The following is a 24,180-nucleotide window of genomic DNA, read 5'->3' as shown; positions in this document are numbered from 1 at the left end:
CAATTCAGGATAAGTGTGACTAATTACCTTCATTGTAAGTGTCATTTATAGATACCACATGATTGACAACAATATAGTTAAACATGAAGTCAAGTTTGAAGAAAATCAGTTTATGTGTTTCAAAGTTCAGCGCATTTAAAATCAGCAAGTCATGGGACAAATTTTTTTAGATAGACTCAGACCTTAAAGCCTGCTGTCATTCTAAATATGCAGGTTTTTCAACTTTGCTTTAAGACAAACTCATTTTGCTGATTTTAAAGTTTCAGATCTGTTGTCTTGACATTGCTTTATTTTTTGAGTCTCAGTGAGAGCTACAAAACAAGTCACATTTGAAGACGATTGGCTCAGAAGTTATAGAGTCAGTAAAGAAGTTCTGAAAAATGAGTATTTAATTAGATTATACATGCAAGTGCACTGTATTTATTATAAAATGCTTTTATAGTCATGCCCAGTGATAAAGCAAGGTATTCATATGGACAGACCTTTGCACCTGCACAGAGCCCTATTAACTCTGATTGGTCTTGCCTCATGGATTAGCCTGCAGGATTGGGACCTTCACAAGAAATATACTGTACTTACACAGTAGCCATTTTCAAATATTTACAACTTTTCAAAACTGTTTTTAAACTAATCAAGGACAATAGTCTTCACTAAGGGCCATAATCATGCCAAGTTTCAAAGTCCAGCTATTTTTGCTGCAGCTCTGTCTAAATTAGTGACCCGACTTAAGCTACTTCCCCTCAGCCATTTTTTTAATTTGAAAAAAACAAACAAAAAAACCTGTCCCCTCAACTATTACTTAAACATATTCATGCTTTTGATTAGAGACCAAATTATAGCTCCAACAATGAAAGAAGGTTACAAGTACACCATAGCGAAAACGTAGCATTAAAGTTGTTCTACAATACAAAAACAAACATGGTACTAAAGTCCCCAAATCTTACACTTGTACACACATGCACACACACAGAGTGTATTCTTCCGTAAGAATGAAGTGGGGATTTGATATTTTTCTATTAAAAAAGCAGATGCACCTTTACTATGCATACATTTTTAAGAGAGGCCCACAGATATTATTCTGGTAGAGTGGGTTTGGTTTTGAACACTTTTTTCTGTAATGTGTCATCCGACTCTTTCACACAGCTCTGACTGTGTAACAATGGGTTAAAAGTCCAAGCCATAATTCCTCTTCTCAGTTTGACATCTGTACTTCAGGGGTTTAGAAAGATGAAGAAGCTGTGCAGCATTTGTTTGGGACACTCTTGAATTAGTCATGGAACAAACCACTTCAGTGATGATGTAACAGTTATTCCTCTGGGGAAGAATATAAGAGTCATTTGTTGGTATGTAAGTAGAGTTACTGGAAGTTCTTATGTGATTGAGAGTAGTAATATAGAACTGTATCTGTCTAATCTTTCTGAACTTCAACACTGGCATCAAAATGGCTCTAGATATAGTCCCAGCTTCCCTTACCCCCCACCATCTCAGTAATTAGACAATTATGAGCTCCAAATTAATAGTTCAGTTTTCTTTCGAAGCATGTTTCACCTGTTTTTGTTGGTTAAACACATAAATACTTTCTACTGTTTGAAGATGTAAATCGGGGTTTCTCAAACAGGGGTCGCTGCTTGTACAGGGAAAGCCCCTGGCAGGCCGGGCTGCTGTGTTTACCTGCCCCATCCACAGGTCTGGCTAATCAAGCTCCCACTGGCCGTGGATCACTGCTCTGGGCCAATGGGGGCTGCGATAGTGGCGCAGGCCAAGGGACTTACTGGCCGCTGCTTCCAGCAGCTCCCATTGGCCCGGAGCAGTGATCCACAGCCAGTGGGAGCTGTGATTGACCAGATCTGCAGACAGGGCAGGTAAACGCACCAGCCCAGCCTGCCAGGGGCTTTCCCTACACAAGCAGCGATCCCTGTTTGAGAAACTCTGATGTAACTCATCACACCCTACAGCATTTTATGCATTGTGATTTGACATTTGTGAACATATGGTAATTACAGTGTGCGCTTTGTTTAAAGCAGTTTCTAACCAGCAGCTGAAACTGCTACTACTGTACAATTGGTTACAGGCTGGGGAAATATTTAGTAGAATACAACTATGCTTTCTTCTTTGTCTTGCATTTTACTCACTGTAAGCTGTGTCCTGCAATTGATCTACAAGTGCAACTATGACAGGATATGGCCTTAAGTTGTCAGAAACATCCTGATATTGATTTTGGGGTAAAACTTTCACCGAGTTTAGTAAGTGTGTTGCATGTAGAGTGATGGCAGAGTATGGTCCCAAATGAACGTGAGGACTAAACAATGATTTTGAGTGCTTTCAAATTACAGCCTTAAAATAACACATGATCCCCTCATCTTTTCATCTGCAAATGTTATAAAACCAAGATAGGAGAGGTTTGATCTGAATTTAATTATTTTAGAGCTGTGCAAGTTCATTTTTAAAAAAAGGGTTAGTTTTCATAAGGCAGTATTTCATTTTAACTTGCTGCTTTCTCATTGCTGTGATCTGCTGTGTCATATTTGAGCACACTAAAGCCCTGGCATGTAACCTAGGAGTCCAAGAGAGATGCAATTAAAAAATATATATTATATACTCTGGAAGCAATTTAATAAGTAAAATAAAAGGCTTGTCTTAAGCATGTACTTCATAGTAGTTGTTCAGCACAGATATTTGCCAGGTGATAGTACCAATATACCACCAATTTCAATAAATATATTACACTCAAATACACCTAAAAGGTCTCTGCTTCAATCTGTACCAAATTCTTGGCACTCACTTGAGTAAAGACCACAGAATTTTGACCCTTTGTAACTAAAAGCCTTTGATTGCCAGATGCAGGGACAGGATGACAGGGACGGATTACTGAATGATTGCCCTGTTCTGTTCATTCCGTTTGAAGCATCTGGCATTGGCCACTGTTGGAAGCAAAGATACTAGGCTAGATGGACCATTGGTCTGATTCAGTGTGGCCATTTTTATGTTCTCATATAAAAAGATGTTAACTGTTAGTTAACAGAAAAAAAATTAGATTGGGGTTGTTGAAGGTTAAAGGCATGTAGTCCCCTTGCAGTTGTCATACTTCTACTAAATTATATACAGTAAGTAAAACAGATTACCAGATTCACAAATAGAATGGAATTTCCCTTTGTCTCCCCTGCTCCACCCCCTAGCCCCATAGATTGGACAAATAACAGTGGAATTTTCCCACTTCTTCATTGGAGGTGGGAGATTAGGCAGTTTTGGCAGGAACACTGCTTGTTTTTACTAATAATATTTTATAAAAAGAGGCTGACTGGTAACAAGTGTATGACCCCTTCCTTATTATTCTATTCCAGGGTTTCTCAACCAAGTGTCAGCGCTTGTATAGGGAAGGCCCCTGGCGGGCCAGGCTGGTGTTTTTACCTGCCCCGTCCGCAGGTCTGGCCAATCGCGGCTCCCACTGGCTGTAGATCACTGCTCAGCACCAATGGGAGGTGCTGGAAGCAGCACGGGCTGAGGGACTTTCTGACCGCCACTTCCAGCAGTTCCCATTGGCCTGGAGCAGTGATCTGCGGCCAGTGGGAACCGCGGTCAGCCAGACCTGCGGACAGGGCAGGTAAACACATTGGCCCGGCCCACTAGGGGCTTTCCCTACACAAGTGGCGACCCCTGTTTGAGAAATCCTGCTCTATTCCTTCCACAGGGAAAGACAGTGGGGTGAGGCAAAGGTAAGAGAGTCTGATATGCCATATCTCTATAACTGATGGGAACACCAATATGCTAATAATTGGGATAGGAACATACTCTTATTTAATCTGGATCTTCAGAGAGTTTTGTGCAATATATAATGAATTACTATACATTTTATATAGCATCGTAACTTTTTGGAGACTGAGACTAGATCCCTGCCCCTAGGAACAGGAGAACACAGATACCAAGGTGATGAACATGGCTTAAAAACCTAGATCTTCAGACACCAATTGTATTTTGGCCATCTTGCCAGACCTTATTTTTATATTCTGCTCCAGCTCCTTGCACCATCAGCTGGTCACTGAAGCTGGAACTAGAAGAAAGCCATCTCTGTGACAATTCAGCTAGCAGGAACAAGGAAGAAAAGTGTCTTTGCTTGACTGGGGGATCAGACAGCTCATTTCCCTGCTTCAATGAGAAGCTGTATAATAGCATGAAGTGATATTAGTTTAGATGGAATATATGGGCCTAAAGAGTCAATAGTGTTAATGTGACTGCAAAAATGTCCAATATGAAACAGTATTTGGGGTATGGTATACAGAGAGCTCAGCCTGCTTAGCAATCACATGGCAATCACAGCATTAAAATTCCTTTTCACCTAAAGCATTGGAAAAATGAAGTATTAAGAAAGTCTTTCATTTTAACAGCATCCCTTGCTGTTCCCTTTCCTTTTAGCTGGAGAGAGTCTTTAGGAAGAAAGAAAGAGGAAAAAAAACTGTCTGACAGTCTCTTAGGTGGGGAATAATGACCCTTTTGGGGAAAGGAGAAGTTGTTAGTTGAGATGGGGTGGAGCTGCTATGGCTGCTGTTAAAGTCTGATCCCATTTTCTAGAAAACGATATAAGGGCTTATCTTCATGTACAACACTACAGCAGCACAGCTGCACCAGAGCTGTCACATTGTTCTAGCGCTTTAGTGAAGATGCTGATAGGAAGAGCTTCTCCTGTTGGCATAGTTACTCCACCTCCCCAAGAGGTGGTAACTGTGCAGGCAGGACAAGTTCTCCCATCATCATAGTATTATCTACATGGGGCGGGCAGTGGGGGTTAGATTGGTATAACTATGCCACCCAAGGGGTTGGATTTTTCACTCCCCTGAGCAACACAGTCATACCAATGTATGTCTGTATTGTAGACCGGGCCAAGGACAAATGCAAACACAAGGGGAGAGACACGAACAGCAAAAGTAGAAAATGCAGCTTCTGTCTCTGGCATTGACTTTCATTTGCAAAGTCACCTCTAGAGAAACACAGGGCCCAGCACACTCTTATCAGCCAGCCCGAGACCTGGAAAACTTGTACCAGCATCAGATTGTTTAGGACAACGCTTTTAGCTACTTTTCTGTGTGTGCGCGCCCTACCCCCCCTTTGTTGTTATAGGTTACTATGATATTTTAGAACTTGCACTTATTTTTCACAGTTGAGCTTATCATTGGGGTAAATTTGTAGACCCAATTATTACAACAATGGGTCCAAATATCAAGAGCTTAATCATTCCAAAAGCTACATAAACACACACAACTCCTGTTGAAGTCAGTTAAATATCTCTGCATTACCTATCCAACTGAAGTGGGCAGCATGTATTTCTGAACTAACCTGTTTGCATGTAGCTGTATTTCAGACCTGTGCAGCAGTGGAATATATAGGCCAAAGAAACCATCTTCAATAGATCAATATGCAGTTTTATATTTGTAAATGTTAGTGGGAGTTATGATCCCATTAATCTTAGATTTTAATTACGGAAACATATTCAGTTATATATTTACTCACATCACAGTCAATATTTCCAAGCTAAGATTTCTTGTAAATTAGTTAATGGCTCTTTGCCACAAATATTTAATTCATGACAATTAAAACATATCAATTTGAAAATTATGATTGGCAGTAAAATAAAATAAGATTTACTGCCTGTCATTCTTATCAAAGTCAAATAAAGACACCCTGGTCAGTTCTCAAGAAATACATATTTAAAATGAAGGAATAGTAGCATTATATAATATGCTAAAATAGCCTGTTGCATGAGAAAAATTACAGAAATATGATACATTTCTCATGAAACAGTCTTTAGCTTTTTCTCCTGTGTTCATTTGACATGATTTATAAATCATCAATAAATACATTCTACTTAGGATTCCTTCTGATTTTGAGATTGACTTTCCTAGATGTCTTATTCACATAGCATGAGTCAGATAAAACAATTTGGTTTGAGTTCAATACAGTGTTGTTTTGTTCTGAAGGTCAACCAAGGATCAGACAGGAGCAGTTTCTCATTATTTCCTATTGGCACTCCAAACAGTCTTTATTGAAGTCTTTCAAGCAATGTGTGACCTCTGTTTCAATACGTCTCACAGATTTCACAGGCTGTCACCGCCACTCAGACATCACTAACACAGACAACTGTAATGGAAACTGTAACTATGGTGACCAGCAGAGAACAAATCCTGGTTAAGCATGCTAAAGAAGAACTCCCACCACCTCCACCACACAAGAAGAGGCAGATCCTAGTGGATTCAGAAATTAGGAAGAGGTGAGAAGTACTAAAGGGTTGGGGAAGATCAGTGATAAAATTTGGATAAGACAACAAAGATTAACTATTGTCATTTGAATGTTTGCATAATTTGGGGCAGTTGGTTTTTGTGGAAAAAAAATCAGTATGCCAGTAATATTGTAATTAATTAGTACTTTTGTTTTTATCAGGCTGATTATGGAGTAGTTTGTAAAAGTGGTTCCAACAAATTACTATGATATAGTACTGAATATTTAATAGGTATTATGCTAATATTAAAGTTATATTATTTTTGTTAAGTCAAAGAACCACCACAGGTGATAATTTGTAGTACAGGCATGACATTTTCAATACTTAGTTGTTCTGTTCTGAAAAGAGTCCTTAGAAATGGCATTGTGGCATTCCACATCAATTGTGGCTAAAAACTTTGAGGAAAAAAAAATCCTTTAGTTTAAAAAAAAACAAAAATCACGTTCAAGGCCTGCAAAGTCAGCCTGGAATCTGAAAATCAGGTTTTATTCTTTCTGGCTTGTGCATCATTTTTAGTAATACAGGTCTACAAGGCGAAACATTGCCCTCAGTCACACCTATGCAATCTCATTGTCTTTAGGGTTTGTCCTGTGTATCCCAGGTATAACTAAAGGCAAGTTTGGGTGGAACTAAGGGAACTTATCCAACACTCATTGAAATCAGTGGAAAGGTTCCCAATTACTTCAGTTGGCATTGGATCAGGCTTTCTGTTAACAATTGTGTAGATGATGAAAGTGAAGGAATAGACTTAACACTCTCGTACTGTGTGTGCTGTGCAAACCTAAAACTTATTTTTGTCACAAAGATAAGCAGGTATAATTCTGAATCCTGCAGGAAATTCAGAGACGGTCCAGAAACTCAGAGTCCACTAGGTTGCAAGCCTATCTAAAGGTGCTCAGATACATAAAACTTCAAGATAGATTTATCTGTTGAATAAAAAGATCCCATTGTTGCAGTCACATTAAGTGTTCATTCTTGAAGAGAATGTTTATTCTGTTCCTTCTTTTGCAAAATGTTTTTCAGTACTATCAGATTCCTTCACTGAAATATTAAAATACATTTTTATGACAATAAAATATACCTAAATATTTGTGGTCTGTCTTGTTAGAGTGAAACCACTGTGTCCTAATACATACATGCAAAAGCAAGGTTAATTAGAGAAAAACTTTCCTGTACTTTGTCATCTAGTATCTTCTGAAGATATTTGAAAGTTGTTCTTTTAATGAGTCCTAGATATCCATGAAATGACAAATGGAATGGTGATAGATGAAATCCATTAGTTTAGTTCAGTGGTTCTCAAGCTTCATTGCACCACGACCCCCTTCTGACAACATAAAATACTACAGGAACCCAGGAGGGGGACCGAAGCTTGAGCTCATCCAAGTCCCGCCAACCCAGGGGAGGAGGGGAGCCAAAGCCCTACCTCCAACCTGATCCCTGCCACCCAGGGCTGAAAGCCCTCGGGCTTGAGCTTTGGCACCGGGCCCCAGCAAGTCTAAGCCAGCCCTGACGACCCCATTAAAATGGGATCGCAACCCACTATGGGGTCGCAACCCACAGTTTGAGAACCACTGGTTTAGTTTAATAATGGACTCCTTAAAATCAAATGAGTGGTGCTGAAAGGGGCACTCTTTAATTAATCTCAAAGCTATTGCATCTGCTCTCTGAACCGTTTGAAGACTTTATTTTCATGTGCTCATTATTATCATTATTAAAAGTTTAGTAGTGGCCAAACATCTTAATCAGCACAGAGGCCTCATGGTGTTAGATACTGTAAAAACATATGAGAATTCCAGGAAATACTGGAATTATTTTAATTCTCAATTTGAGAAAACAAAGACTTTTTAAAAATTGCCTTTATTTGGGCGGGCGGGGAGGAGGAGTCTTGGACTTTACCCTTTCTTCTGCCTTTGTTTTTGTATTTTTCCAAACTGAATGGTTAAGAGTTCTCAATCTTAGTGTGAAGTAAGAGGACTTCTGTTCTTATAGAGAACATCAGTTGGACTAAACAGAGCACCAGTTACCAAGGGATACTGTCCCATCATAAATACTGCAGATCTCCAAGGTTATCTGGGCCTCTTTACTAATTTATAGCTATGAACCAAGGTTGCAAGCCATTAAGTACCCAGTATTGATCCATACTTTTCTTTCCTATTAGCATTCTTTTGATCTCTAATAGTGAGAGTTGAATTGATTGGGACATGCAGACTACATAGCTGAAGTCAATGTTTGGGGAAATTGTCCCAGAGCAGATGATTGTTAAATGTTAGCTGGATTATAGGAACTGTTTATGTATGGAAGCATCTATTATTACATTAACTGAGAATTATGAAGGTGACTACTGCTTGTCAACGATGGCCTCTTAAACTAGCTAAGGTATTGAAGCTGGCAAGGATACATATTAAAATAATTAATATTTATAAAGAAAACAGGAAATGTTATCAAATTATGAACTGACAAACTGTGATAACTTGCAGGCATGTTGCCAGTTCTACAATAAACAATGTAGTTTATTGATGTATTTTGACAGTAATAAACCAGGATTGTATATTTTTTGTTTGTTTGTTTGGGTTTTTTGTTTGTTGAGGGTGGGAGGGGAATTGTCTGTAAGTTGCCCTCTTAGCCATATCACTACAGTTTAACCTCTGAAAAATAAATTTGAGAGATTGTGTTCTGTATGTTTTTTGTTTTGTTTTTTAAAAAGGAATATATAAGGAGTCTAATATACAATCCTGGAGATATTCTGTATCTTTCACCTCAAATCATGCCCTAACATAATTTTAGATAAACTAGAATGAGAACATTTCAGAGTAAATGTACTGTGGTTTCTCGTACATACCTGGGGCCTATATCTTTTCCATTAGTAAATAGATGATTTTTTAATAGTAATCTGGTAAGTTTGTGTCAACTCAAAACTAAAGCACTTTGCTCCTGCTGAAACAGAGTCCATGTTTATTAACCATGCATTGGTATTGTCTCTCTTGATAATTAATGGTAGAAAACTTTATTGAGGTATGGAGAAATGAAAACAGGAAATCTAGTATTCATTATTTTAATAATTTTAACGTGATCTACATTGTTTTCAGACTTTTTTCTACATTGGTTTCTAGGTATATTTTTATGAATGGCAGTTATTGCTTCATAGTCCCTAGACAAATATTATGTGGGCTCTCGTTCAACATAACTGTACAGTAATGGACTTTTAGTGGCTTACCTTTTTGACAAGGACCTGTGGTTGATGCATAGGAGACTTAGAACTAGCCAACTGATGTACAGAGAGATTGATGGCCTGTGGTTGGGTTACCATGTCGGCGGAGCTTGTCCTCTGGCATTTCTAGTAGCACTGCCACTAACAGATCCTCTTCCCTTCCTTCCTTTATACTCCACAAGAGTGTGCCAGAGGAGGAGAACCAATCAGAAAGCAGCTTCAGAGAAAAAGTTGAGAAGACAGTCAGGGAAATGAGTTTCAGACAGAAAGAATAATGGTTACTGTTTTGTTGTGTCAAAAGATAAGCAACATTGTTTTCCACCAAAATCCCACAGTATATCCTGATCAGCATTATTGATTGTTTGGTGAAATCCTGGCCCCACTGAAGTCAGTAGGATTTTTGCTGTTGAATTCCCGGTTGCAGTGAAGTCTAACCTGTGCCTACAGGGAATAAAATAAAAAGCATGCAAACTTCATTGCTAATAGAGTGTAAAAGCACACTATACACTCTTATACAGACCAGCTATAGTAAATGGGAAAGTGTGCTGTTATATGGCTTCAGCATACTGAACTGAAAATGCATATAAATCTAATAATTGGGAAGAGACATCTCAAAAGGTTGGATGCTTATCCAAATATCTGAACTGATGGAGGACCAGACCCCATTTCCATCCAAATCTACATTGTATTGTCTTCTAGTGGGGAAGGACTGGTGGCCTTCTACCCGCTTCCATACTACCTGGTATCTTTGGTCAAACAGCTATTCTCTTGGATTCACCTTTGGGGTAGAGGATCATCAGTGACCACAGGAAACACATCTCATTTCTTTGTGTGTATTTTTCTTAGGAGTAGACACACACTCTCTCTCTCTCTCTCTCTCTCTCTCTCTCTCATGTGAACTGCAGTAGGGAGAAATAGCTCTTATCTGGGTCCCCAACTGCAGACTCTGACATCTTGGCACCTCAGTTTGGCCTTCCCCCCAGCAGCTGTACCGCATGGAGCATCTTAGGTGCATCAGACCTTTTTCTTCTCCCTAGGCCATGTATGATCAATACCAGATACTTCAGAAGAAGTTATAAGAGCCCTGTAGTGGACAGGTGTGGGCTATTCTGCCCCTCCCCTTCCCCTATTAGGTCTTATCCTGGTCTCTAATAGTTTGGCTGGCTTAAACCCTGAAGCATGAGGTTTAATATTCCTTCAAAAAAATCAAGTGGATGATTGGATATTCTTTATCCATATAAATGTTCAGTCTCTAATTTAATCTTGCTAAAATGTCCAGTCCCTTTGACTTCCTGTGGCAATGAATTCTGCAATCTAGAATTTGTCTCCTTTTCATTTCATTGACTGTCCCCTTTGTTCTTATGCCATGAGCCAGGGGAACAGACAAATGTTCTTGATTTATCTCCTTTATACCATTCTATATATGTTCACCAAATTTTCACAGGGGATCATTTATTAAAAGAAAGAGCTAGAAAAGAGTCTTCATGAGTTAGAGGTTTGTGTTTGGCTGAAAAAAGCAGCCAGACATTGAGTGCTTATCTGACATTTCTGAAGGTACATAACCATATTGTGTTACTCTCCCCCATTTGCCATACAGTCGTGTTCGTTTTCTTGGGTGGCATTTTTTGGCAGTAGTACTTCCAAGCCTGCTCAGCCTCTCTTCTGCTCTTCTAAAACTTCATAAAATATTGTTGGTTGCACAAAAAACAAACAAAGAAAAGTATATTTAAAATGAAGAATCAACCTGCATTGGTGAAAGAGTAGAGGGGATTCTAGAGTTCCTTTCGATTTTTTTTGTTTGTTTTTTAATTTTTTTATTTTATATTATTTTTAAAAGAGTAAAAAGTTTCTTTAAAAAAATAATAATCATGAAGGTGCAGCTCAGGCTCTCCTTGCAGATGAGTTGAGTGCCTCTGTTTCAAAGAGGAAGAATGGGAAGCTTGGTTTCTCCATGAATTGTGGAGTTGGCTGCCCACCTGTTCCCCTGATAGGAGATAATGGTGGTGGTGGTGATAATAATACCTAGTTTTTATATGCACTGTTCTGAAAGCACTTTACAAAGGAAGTCAGTATCATTATCCCCATATGGGGCAGCTGAGGCACATGGAAAGTGACAGAATGGCAGCAGGACACTGGTAAAGTTTGGAATTAAATCCAGGTCTCCTGAATCCCAGTCCAGTGTTCTACCCATTAAGCTGTAAAAAAGTGTTCTTGGTAGCAGGCTGTGATGTCTCCCCTTTATCCCCAGAAACCTGCCTCTAGGTAAGTGGTGGAGGGCAGACACATTTGGAGAGAGGTGTGGGGGTCCTTTAACTGAATAATTTATAACCCAAGAATGATTTGGTTTGGATTCAGGGATGGGAAATGTTCAGTTGTGGGAGAGAGGGAGATTCTTTAAAAATAAATGACCTCTCCTTAGAAAAACAAAACAGACGACTGGGGTCAAAAACATACATTACAAACAGTTAATAGAAATAATTGAGTATTTTCAGACAAAAACAAAGTAAATAGAACGATGCATTGCAGGATTTTAGTGGGAGGGGTGTCACCGAGACATTCTGGAGTGTGTAGGTCATGTGCATGATCCAAAAAGAATGTAAACTGTAAACAATATTTTACTCCCTTAAGGCTTTTAAAAGGCAAACCAGTTTTAGCGGCTAAACATTTCATTTATATGTATTTGTATTATTAATGTCCCTGAATAATGTGTAAAGAAGTCTTTCTTGTGTCACTTGGTAAATTACTTTGTACGTTCTATGTAATATTCCCATGCAAAGTCTATTTGTCACAGTATTATTATGGATGTAATGACAAACTGTGAATATGAAGCAGACAGTCTGTCCTTTGAGGAAAGGAAAGGCATGATAAAGTTGGATAGTTGCTCCATCTAGTGTTTAATATTTAGTGAACATTAGCAAAATCATATACTTTTATTCTTCATATAAACTAGGGTTTTATTTTAAATAAATGTTTTCATGATATATTGAAAGGGATTATGCCAGACTTTGCTTTTCAGTCCATTCTCTTTGTATTTTCAGCAGTACCTAATTTTGGATTTTGTGTTGTAGAAAATAGAAATAACTGTTTTAAGAGGTTAATTTCATTAAAATATGTTATTTCAAATAGGCCTTCACTGAGTTGCAAACTGTGTAAACCATAGCTGTGTGCAAGTTGACAAGCACTTTATCTTCAGCTCTGTGGAATGTTTGACCCTTGTCCACTTGTGTATGATTTAGTGTTTGCTGTTCTCTATTATATAACCATATTTAGCTAGTCTAAAATGGAAGGAATCAGGGGTCTGAAATTTTGCTGGTGTTCCTTGCTTATGTAGTGTATGTGCTGGCAATGTTTATGAAGAGGAGCAAACAAAATCACATTTTGATGTAAACATAGGATGGCTTGCTGTAAACAAAGTCCAAGTACATATGTAAATCAATGGATGTGACATTAATACAGCTTGCTAGCACCTCACTTTTGCTGTCAATGGCTGAAGATATAAAGCAGCATAATTTTAATCCATGATGACTTCTGGCTGGTTGTCAGATCTCTCCCTCATCCTAAAATGGGTGACCCCAAGCACCAGTGGAAAGGGATGAAGAACAGGTTCTCTCAATATATGTGCCAATTCAGAGAGATGTACTATGAGTAGGTCCCTGATAAATGGGGTAAAGTGTACAAATGTAGTGAGGGAGCAAGAACTTAGAAATAGCAATTTGGCTGACACACTCAGCATTCAGCCAAGGGCCTCCAGAGCTAAAAGCAAGAGCTTAAATAGTTTGATCTAAAGAGATAAAGCTCCCTAGTTGGGGACCATAAAAACTCATCCCCTTTATGGAGTGCCCCAGAAGGGGATCTACAGCACTCACTCACCATTGGATTACATAGACTGTTATCAGATTTGCCTGTTACTCTGGGGTATACTTCTTTATTAGGATTACTCTTCTGGATGGGGGGTTCTGTACTTCTGTCAATGTGTTCTCATACCAAGCTCTGCTTCTCTTTTCTGCAAGTTCCCTCCAAATGAAGCTATCCTGCAGGACTTTGGTTCCCCAGGGCTGGGTTCTTCCACCCCCAGAATCAGACGAACATACACACACATTAAAGAGAGCATCTGAGAGGACAGGGTTAATCACCAATCCCAAGCTGACCCCTTATATGTCCCTGGACTCAGCAGGCTGGGTCAAACAGCACCTCCAAGCTGTCACCCTCATATGTCATGAGCACTGCACTGGAATAAAATATTCCTGAGCAGTCTGGGTTGAGCAGCACTTCCAAGCACTTCCAAGGTTCAGCACGTCCCTATCCCCACTTTCATGTTACAATTGTTCTGGTAGTAATCCATTTGATGAGTAAACCCCACAGGATTTTTGGGTGCTGCAGGGATCTTTAGCTTAGGTATGAGGAGTGTTGCTGCAGACAGAGAAAGCGCGAAGCAACCAGCTTAATCATTAAAGTTATTTATTGCCAGGTAATAAGTACATGGAGAGCCAAAAAACGAAACAGTTATTATATTAAATCTAACTTAAATTTGATTACAAAAGTCAGGTTTAGAAAACTTCAGCTGATCACACAAGTCAGGTTCAGAAGGTTACCTAAACAGAGAGAGAGAGTTAGGTTCTCACCACTCTGTGAAGCTTGAATTGATCAGGGTTCCCAGGTGGTGGTGGTAGCTGTGGGTCCGGAGTGCTGGAGACAGGCAGAGCCCCCAGCATGACCAGTCAGAAGATGAAGTCTAAATGGAACTGATACAGATTTTGGATCCATACATCAGAGCACTTGAGCATGGGTAGGGGTTTTTGTAGAGAAAGAAGAGTGGTTCAAGGGAGAACATTAGGTTTCTTTGTGGGTAAACTTATGGCTCTTGAGAGTATACCAAAGTTGTTTTGTTCAGGCTAGAGAATAGGAACTGATCATTCCTGCCTATGGGTGGTGTTCCTTTGAGGGAGCTCACAATGCAATTAGGCAGCTTCAGTATTTTGGATACCAGTAAAGGATTTATTACTCAGATTGTTCTGATAACTACTGAGCTGGGTGTGTGCAGGTGCGGGTTCATTAACATCTGGAGCAGAAATTCCCCATCATGCAGTGCTTCCCTGCTTTTCTGGTCCCACAGTTCCATGCAGTTATTGCTTTGGAATCTCTGTTCTCCACTCTGTATGCTATTAGGGATGCCTCCCTGTCCTAACTTTTGATGCAAATAAGGCTAGGGGAGTTTCCTTAGTCCTGTCACCCTTGTCTGGAGTGGTTTAGGTGTGTCTCTGACTGCCTTTTCATTGCTTTGTGTAAGTCTTCCTTCGAATTGGCTTTGGTTCAAGCAGAAGCTGGGGAGGGGGAAGGTCTTTCATGAGTCAGACCGGCTGGGTACTGCGCCCCAGTTCCCTAAGAACACAGAGCTGCTAGGTAGCAAGACACAATATTCAGAGGTGCTGTACAGAAGTGCCCTTTCTACCTACACTACTTCTTTCTGAATTGTCACATATACTAAGAAGACCTGGTGTTCATCCTCTTACACTGGTGCTTGAGGTCATCCAATTTAGAGTGAAGAAGATATCAATCTGACAACCAGCCAGATGTTGTCATGGATTAAAATTATCCTGCTTTATATCTTCAGCCATTGACAGCAAAAGTGAAGTGCTAGCAAGCTGTATTAATGTCACATCCACTGATTTACATATGTACTTGGACCTGCTACTCTACTGCAAGCCACAGATTTTCACAGGGCCTCAGCTCAAAATGGTTGCACTTCCATGATAGTCAAGTTATGAGCCTATATGTGTGGAAGTTTGAATAGCTCATGCCCATAAATCCCCAAATGATTTTGAAATTTTAGTGTGCCTCTACATACAGTGTAACTTTCAAAATAACCCTCACTTCCTGCACATAAATAAATGCTTAATACAAAAGATTGGCTTCTACAAAATGATCTTTGAAAATCAGAACCATAATTAGACTAAAAATTGCCTTGCTTTTCTTTGTTGGATAAGGCATGCAAATTTGATTGTGAAGTGATTTAGATAATTGTACTTTAGCTTTATGGGCTCAGAATCTCCAGTGATGATGGTTTCAAAATGTCTGGATAGATAGCTGTCTGATTGTATTTTCTTAATTGTTATTACTTATTTTTATTATGATAGCATCCAGGAGCCCAAATCAGGATCAGGGCTCCTCAGTGCTTAAGTATACAGTAAAGGCAGTCTCTTTTCTGAGGAGGTTAAAATCTAGATTAAGACATGACAAACTGGATGTAACAGACACTTGGAAGGAATAGACATGGAGGAGAGCCTATAATTCATTTATCTATGTGCACAGATAGTTTTAAGTCATTCAATTACTTTTTTTACTTTTGAAATGTAAGTAAACAATGATAGGTATCCAAGGTCACTGGCGGTCATCTATGTAGTTATCAATTGGCAGTTTTCTGTAGGCATCACAATAGATGTGGGTCTTGAGGAAAGATTTGGAAGAAAGGGTAATGATTTTACTGAATAGCTCAGAAAAGTATGCTATGTATAAGAACCAGCAGAGAAGAAAATGTGAAGATGCTTGTGGGAGAGTAGGTAAACAGGATCAAGGCTGACAGAGTTGGTGAAATGGAAGTGGTGTCTGAGAGTCATAAGATACAGAAGTATGTAAGTAGAAAGGAACTAAGTTGTGAACTGCCTTAAAGGTAAAGTTTGTATTCGATTGAGTGGAGAGACTGTTGGAACAAAAGACCATGAGGGTGGCCTCAGCAGCAGAGTTTTGAATGGAGCTGATAAGCAGTAAGGTAAAAGGGAGAGAGAGGTAAGGATGCTTAGCAAAAGGAGTTGCAGTAATGAAGATGAGGGATGATAAAAGCCTGTATGAGATTTCAAATAGTATAGACAGAGTGTAAAGGTCAGATCTTTGACATACTGTGGAGTAAGAAGAAGCAAGATTTTAATACAGCCAGGCTGTGTTAGGCTACAGAGAGAAGGTAGAGTAAAAGACAGCACTTTGGTTAAGGTTGGTGACATAGAGGATGACAGACACACATTCTGCAGCTGGAAAACCAAAGCATGCACACTACTTAAGGGAAAGAATTTCAAAGACAATAAATTATCAGATTTTTAAATATATGCCAGGCAAAAGCCCATTTTAAAGTCAGGGAATTCTTTAGAGAAATTGTCTGAAGTAATTTGATTTTGGGTTCTATAGAGCAGCTTCTTCAGTCCCAGTGTGTTTAAATCTACATTGACTCTCTTTGCATTCTTTCTTCACCTGTGCTGGCAAGAGGACTGGACAGGGAGGCAAATCTTTAACCATTTGGTGTAGAGACTAAATCAACTTGCAGCTTCATGACTCCTCCATGCTTCTCAGCAAATTAGGTCCCTGCACGTAATAAACCTAGTCCTAAATGCACCTTCATTTTGAACTCCTCTCTTTCTGAATGACAATAGGTGAATCAGTGTTGCAGGGGATAGTGAAGAAATAAAATCCATTTTAAAAAACAGCTATAAAATAAAGTACTGAAAAGTGTGGGGGGGGCACAAAAGAATTCCACATGGTACTAATTTTTAAAAAAAATTTTAAAGGTCAGGTGACTGGTAACTAGAGCTAACATAAATCAATTGGGAAAGACTCCCTCCCTCCTCCGACCTGTATCCTTCATATCAGCCAGTAGAGGGTAGAATCAGAACCTTTGTGGTATGAAGGCTATAAGTGCATCTGTTAACCCAGAGAGAAGCCTTCCTCCCTAATTGAGACGGTAGCTTGTCTTAGCTGTGAAAGTCATTCTTTGCATATTTTACAAAAGAAGTCAGCTCATAAGTCTGGAAACCTGGATGTGAAAGTGGAGTTGTCTGTTCCGTAGACAGATGAGTATAAAAAACTAGGAAGCATTTACAGGTTTACAGAAGGGCTCCTAAGTTTTGCAGTTGACGGTTAGGTTGCATTCCAGTAGATACCACATATCTAGAGCTTCTGTTTCTGATGGCAGTCACCACTTTTTTTTATATTTAATTCATAATTCTGGTTGAAACACCTGGTATAATATGTTTGATGTGATTGTTAATTTTAAGTCTTTTATGTGTAAAGAAAAAAAAATATTTTATTTCTCTGTATCTCAGGTTTGACGTCGATACAACAGAACTACACAGTTGGATGACCCGCTCAGAAGCTGTACTTCAGAGCCCCGAGTTTGCAATATATAGAAAAGAAGGCAACCTGTCAAACCTCAGAGAAAGAGTCAATGTAGGAAAATATACTTTCATATTTGTTTGTTAATTTGTATTAATTTTTCAAAGTACTTTCAAAGTCCAAATCTAAAAAAGGTGAACTGTAGATTGGCAAACATTGATTGTCCATAGACAGCCAAACTTTCAGATATGCTCATTAATTTTGTGTGTACCAGATTTTGGCTGGCAGCTTGATATATGTTGTGCCTGAGGTGGTGTTGATCCATACATCCAAGTTCACACACTTGTAACTTGTACAGCAGATTTGTACAAGCCTAAATGATTGCAGAATCAAGCTTTATATATAGCGTGCTATGTATACAACCATACTACTACTCTTTTCATTTTAGTATTTTTATGTTAGTATCACATATTAAAAAGCAAAGTCATATTATACTATATGTTAAGGAAGAATCAGTATTTCATTCTAGTAAAGATCCCAAATATTAACAATCATAATGCTCAGTTGAATTTAAACAAGCCTGGCCATGGTAGCATGGAACACTTGAAAAATGATTCTTTAATCTTCTGTGTCCTCAATGATGATTTTGCAGTGTGTAAGCCATAGCACTGGGTGTGTTTCTCACACACTCTGAATTTAGTCTGTTAAACACTAAAATATTTGAATATGTGGAAATAATTTGATTTTTGAAAATAGTTGCAAAAATTAACTGCTTTATTCTGAGTACGAGAAGGAGAAATCCATGTCTAGCTAGCTATTACACTCAAAGCCTGTGATTTTTTACAAATGTGTTTGTTTAAAAATTAACAAATAAAAATTCTTACTCCATGTACTGTAAATGGAGCAGGATTACCAACACTAAATAATTTCTGCTATATGTTTGTCCTCCTGTCTGCCTCTCCATCTTAAATCAGCTCTGTTAAGATGAAGGAACATAGAATTTCAGCCCTCCAGAAGTATATATTCAAAAGTTTCTTGTTATCTCACTTACCTTGCAGTGGTTTGTGTTTAATCGATAGTCTCTATAGCAATATTGGAAGAAAGCACCGAGTAGTCTGTGGTATACTGAAAGCAGCTTTCTGGTGCCACTCGCTCATTTTTGTGTACTTGGAAGTGCATTTTTCTGAAGTAATATTCATAATTATATGGTAAATGATTTTACTCTGATCATTTTCTGTCTGCTCCATGAAATATGCACATATTAGAAATAAAACTGGCACAGTACATGCAGAAGGTATGATGGATGCAAGCATTCAGATATCAGAGTGACTGGGACAATTTAATTCATAAAGAGATAGACACTTAATTTTCTGAGTGCTTCACCCATTATACTATTGTTTTGGTTTTTTTTTTAATAATTGAAGGTTCCCTTTGTTTCCGTTTTTAGGAGCATAACCACCTCAAAGTTGGCAAATTAGCTCTTGCCCAGACCTTTGTAATTATTCTGAACACTTGCACAATCAGATGGTGTCCTAGCAATCTTTCCCAAATCTGAACCTTAGAGTCCAGAAAATGAGATACTAGCATGAATTTCCCTAAGCTTAATTACCAACTTAGATTTGATAGGCTGCCACCACCCAAAAATATAGTGTTTTGGGGCACTCTGACCTCCCCACCTTCCCTGGGGACCCCAAGAACCCAGATCCCTTGGGTTCTTAAAACAAGGAGAAATAAACCATTCCCCCACCTCACCCCCTCCCAGAATTTCCCTCCCTGGGCTATTCTGAGATACTGATCTAACCTCTTAAATCACCATACAGAGAAGCATCTCCCTTCCCTTCCTCAAAGAGGCAAACAGATTCAAGGAAAACAGAGAGAGATTTTATCACTCCCTATCTCCTCCACCCCTCCTGGTGAGTTATCCCAATCCCCTTGGATAAAACAAGGGAAACAGAGAAAAACCAATCAATCAGGTTCTCTAAAAATAAATCTTTTAATAAAAGAAAGGAAAAAGTAAAGAATTATCTCTGTAACTTCAGGATGTAAATATTACAGGGTTTTATAGCTTACAGACACCAGAAAGAGACTTTCCCACCAGTACCAATACAAATCAAAATATTCCCAGCAACTACACATATAAAAGTTAACCAGCCAGATCCACAATTGCAAATAGAGTTAAAACAATTAAAAAGCCTAAACCACCTGTTTTACTTACTCTATGAAAAGAAACACAGAGAGCCTGTAGTAATGTCTGGTCTCTCTCAGACCCTCCGAGAGAAGAACAAAGAACAAAGAACTCACACCCAAACTTCCCTCCACCTAGTTTTGAAAGTATTTTGTCTCCTGATTGGTCCTCTGGTCAGGTGTTTCAGGTCACTGTTTATTAACCCTTTTATAGGTGAAAGAGACATTAACCCTTAGCTATCTGTTTATGACAGATGGCCTTAGCCAATAAGATGTTCCCCTTACTAATGACAGTTTTATAATACTTTATAATATACTTTAGGGATTCAGGAGCCATGGTTCATTCACTGCCCTCCTCCTTTCCTTCCTTTGCTCCCAAGGAGGCGGTGATCTATGTCCCTGCAAGTGAGAGATGGAGGTAGGTGAACCACAGACCTAATTTGCTCCCAACTGTGGTTCCCAGCAGCTCTTGCCTCATACTCTAGTTGGTCTCCTATACTTGCTCCTCTTTTATTAATGGAGAGGCAGAGTTTGGGGGTGAGAGGCCATTAGGAGCACCATATTTTCAGATCTCTTTGCCAAAAGATATATTACATGAAACTCTGCTGGATTGGATTCCTGCATGGTTCTCCCCTCCATTTTGGTCCCCCCAGATACTGTAATATTGGAAGTTGGGTGCAAGGGATTGGAGACAACAGGATCTTTCAGATCTTCCATAGACAACCTTAGAAAGTGAGTAGTAGCATGACTGAAAAGCTTTTTTCCAATTACCTGTGCTGCAAAACAGTGCAGAAAAATCTGTTTCTGAGATCAAAGATTGGGATGCAGGTTAGGGAAAAAAATGAAGGACTTCCTCTTCTAAAAAGAAATGGGAGAAATAAAAAACATTGTTGTCTCAGGTTAACACTGACAATCTTTATAAAAAGACCACAGCTGAGTTAGGTTTGGAGCAACATCTTTATTTTTAAAGGATTACATTTTGCCTTGAGTAACTCCTCATTTGAGGATCTACAGGTTGCAGGTGCAGTGTGATAAATAAAGAGGAAGATGGCTCCCTTTGATGGACACCCAGGCAGCCAGTTAGCTGTAAAATCCCTCTTGGAAGCTGTTCTTTACTTGCTTTACCTGTTAAGGGTTAAAAAGTCCCCCAGGTAAAGAAAAAAGAGTGGGTACCTGACCAAAAGAGCCAATGGGAAGGCTTGAACTTTTTTAAATGAGGAAAGAAATTTTCCCTTTGTCAGTTGTTTTCTGGGCTGCAGGAACATGGAGTAGCAATGCTGTAAGCAGAAATGCCATGTAAGGTTTGAAAAGTACTTTCCATACCCAGAAGGAATAATTTGAATAGGGAATGTTTAGTTAGATGCTACCAGGTTATTTCTTTATTTTGGTTTGTGGATCTCCTCTGTGCTAACCTCAGATGCTTTTGTTTGCTTGTAACCTTTAAGCTTAACTCCCAAGAAAGCTATTTTGGGTGCTTAATTTTTGGAATTGCTCTTTTAAATCTAGCAAAAGCCTAAGTTCCAGATGTATTTTCTTACGTTTTGTTTTTAATAAAATTTATCTTTTTTAAGAACAGGATTGGATTTTTGGTGTCCTGAGAGGTTTGTGCATATGCTGCTTGATTAGCTGGGGGAAACAGCTAATTTCCTTTTTCTTTCTCAGCTCTTCCCTGGAGGGAGTGTGTGTGAAAGGGCTTGAGGGTTCCCCACATGGAGGAATTCCCAAGTGCTCCTTCTGGGATCCAAGGGTTGTTGTTTTTTGGCATTTGGGTGGTGGCAGCATTTACCAAGCCAAGGTCAGAGAGAAGCTGTAACCTTAGGAGTTTAATACAAGCCTGGAATGGCAAATATTCATTTTTAGAATCCCTGTGGGGCCCCACCTTCTGCACTCGAAGTGACAGAGTGGGGAATCAGCCTTGACAAGAAGGGAAACTTTTAAAGATCATTGGTGACAGCTAGTGGCCAAAATCTGTACTGGACACTGCTCAGCTGCTGGCAGAAGTAAAGTAAGGGCAAGTTTTTAAACAGCCAGATTTGAAAACTTGCCTGTACTTGATTTTTTTCAGACACAACCTCTCTCTCCTTGGAAATGGAAGCAGAGGTGGGAAGTGGCAGCCAGCACCTTAAATTAACAAGAGCTTTCACAACTGCTGGCTGCCAGTTCTCACTTTTATTTCTGTGGAAATAAGAGTCAGAACAAGGAAAAATAAGATGATGGGGTATGGGCTGCCTGCTGAAATCTGCATCTCCAGAATCAAAAGTCAGCTATTGACTAGAACTATTTAATTACAAATGTTAAGACAAAAACAATAAAGATTATAGAAATGATGATTCAATGAGGCTGTCTGTATACATGTATTATACTGTTACTTACACACGCACACACCCACCCCTACACCTATAAATATATATAGACATGCGTACACATGTGCATATGTACACACAGACACTGGGTTTATTCGCACACAGGAGCAGAGAGAGATTATGGATCTGATCCAAAGTCCATGGGATATCTCTTTATTTTGGTCTTATATGGTGCTTTATCAGGAATACATGGTTATGTGGTATGAAGATTTCATTATGGGATGACCATTAATGTATGTAATCTAAAATGAATGCCAATAAAACCTTTTACCCTATTCCACACCTTCATGAATTCTGTATGTGATATGTACATTACAGAAAACAATTTTAACAATGCTTTAAAGTGTTCCTTGTTCAGGTATAATGACAGGTTCCTTTGTTACTGTGAATCTGAATGTAAAGGGCTTAGGTGGAGAAAATAATGAAAATTAACTAGACAGAAAACTTTAACAAGTCATCCAAGGTTGAGAATATATATCAATAATTTAACAATAAACATATTTACAATGATGTAGTTAGTGAAGAAAATAACATTTAGAAGCCTGAAAATTCAGAGTTGAATTTAAACTTACCAGAAACCCCAATTTTGGAAATATGGGAGAGTTCACAAAGTACAATGATCAGACCACTTAAATTTGGCCCCTTAGCAATCTGAAGCTCCTAAATATTATTTTTTTCCTTTTATAGCAGCCTTTTAGAGCTACTTTACAGACATATTGTGGTTGGATCAAAACCTTTTTTAAAGAAGTTGAACTCTGCATATTATAGCTTAGGACTTATCCTTACAGCTTTGTATGCAACCGTGTACGTTCACACCTTGGTTTGTCATGCAATGACTAACTGTGTAGACAAGCCCTAAGATTTTGAACAGAAACTCTCACTGTGCAGCTTGCGGCTGGTATATCAAAACTGGGAATCAAACAGCAACAATTTAACATTTGTTTAATGTTTCCATTGTAGACATGGTACTGCTGCATGTAATGATCTTGGATAATTTGTTACCAAATAAAATCGTATGATTCAATAGTAGCCTCCTAGTTTTTCAGGATTGGGCCTGCATGGTGGAGAGTGGGGAATGACACCCTACATTGCTATTGACCAAATTGAGGAGTTTTAATTTTTTAAGTGTTTTTGTGAACAGGGCCTGACGTACCACTGTAGATTTAAGAATAAAACATTTTAAATGTTGGTTGCTGATGAGATGAAACTATTATATCTGAATAAGATCCTGTAGTGTGATAGTCTGCTCTTATCAGATTATCACAAAGGGGCATGAACTGTTGTCTCACTGTGTGGGTAGTATAGCATGTTGCGTAGGAGTGAAGTGTTCTACTGCTGACTAGAAAATAGATGCACATGGGGTTTTTTTCCTATTATCGTTTTTTTTTTTAAGCTAACAAAGTACTTACAATAATAACCACACATAAAGAGACTGTCAAGTAAAGTTGACTGGAAAATTAGAATTTTTCTTGCATTTGAAATTTCCCATTGGAAACTCCAGTTTTTCCTGTAGGAAATTTCAAAAGTGTGAGTCAAGTGGGTTTTTTCCTCACTTTCAAATACTTGGTTACTGTTTCCCAACTTTTTCCAGTGGCACCAACTGGGAAACAGGAATGAAAAGTGGGAAGGTAAGAAAAAACACATTTCAGTTTTAGAAGTAACATGTTCACATTTCAATTTTAACAGACTACTTAAATCTGTAAGTGTTACTGTTTCTCTCAGTCACACTTTCAATATTTTGTTACTGACTGCCAACTGGCAGAAGTTGGAAAACAACAATAATGCATGGGAAAGTAGGTTTTTCCAAACTTTGACATTTTTTCACAGCTTTTGCTAATTGAAGCGCAGTCAGAAAGTGAGGGAAAATTTGCATTTAAAAATAGAAAAATTCTTAAAAATTAAGGATATTTTTCCACAAATGTTTTGTTTCCAAAATGTTTTATTTTTCGAGAAAAATATTGAAACATGAAAAATTGATGGACAATATTTGTGTGAAAAATATTGATTAAAAAAAAAAAGCCCTCTTTTCCAATGGAAAAACTTTTCCTCAGAAAATGTTT

General features: G+C 38.6%; 1 protein-coding gene across 9 annotated transcripts in view; it reads left to right on the top strand.

The window, feature by feature from the left end:
• Positions 1-24,180, top strand: part of DMD (dystrophin) — a 1,715,077-nt gene that overhangs the window by 435,487 nt on the left and 1,255,410 nt on the right. For all 9 annotated transcript variants that reach the window (XM_030575515.1, XM_030575505.1, XM_030575489.1 and 6 more), the window contains 2 exons: positions 6,084-6,259; positions 17,564-17,687. In XM_030575515.1, the coding sequence (XP_030431375.1) occupies positions 6,084-6,259; positions 17,564-17,687 (300 nt within the window). The remainder of the gene's footprint in view (positions 1-6,083; positions 6,260-17,563; positions 17,688-24,180) is intronic.

This window comes from Gopherus evgoodei, chromosome 1, assembly GCF_007399415.2.
Source record: "Gopherus evgoodei ecotype Sinaloan lineage chromosome 1, rGopEvg1_v1.p, whole genome shotgun sequence".
NCBI classification, from domain to species: domain Eukaryota; kingdom Metazoa; phylum Chordata; order Testudines; family Testudinidae; genus Gopherus; species Gopherus evgoodei.
This window is presented reverse-complemented; position numbering and strand designations above follow the sequence as displayed.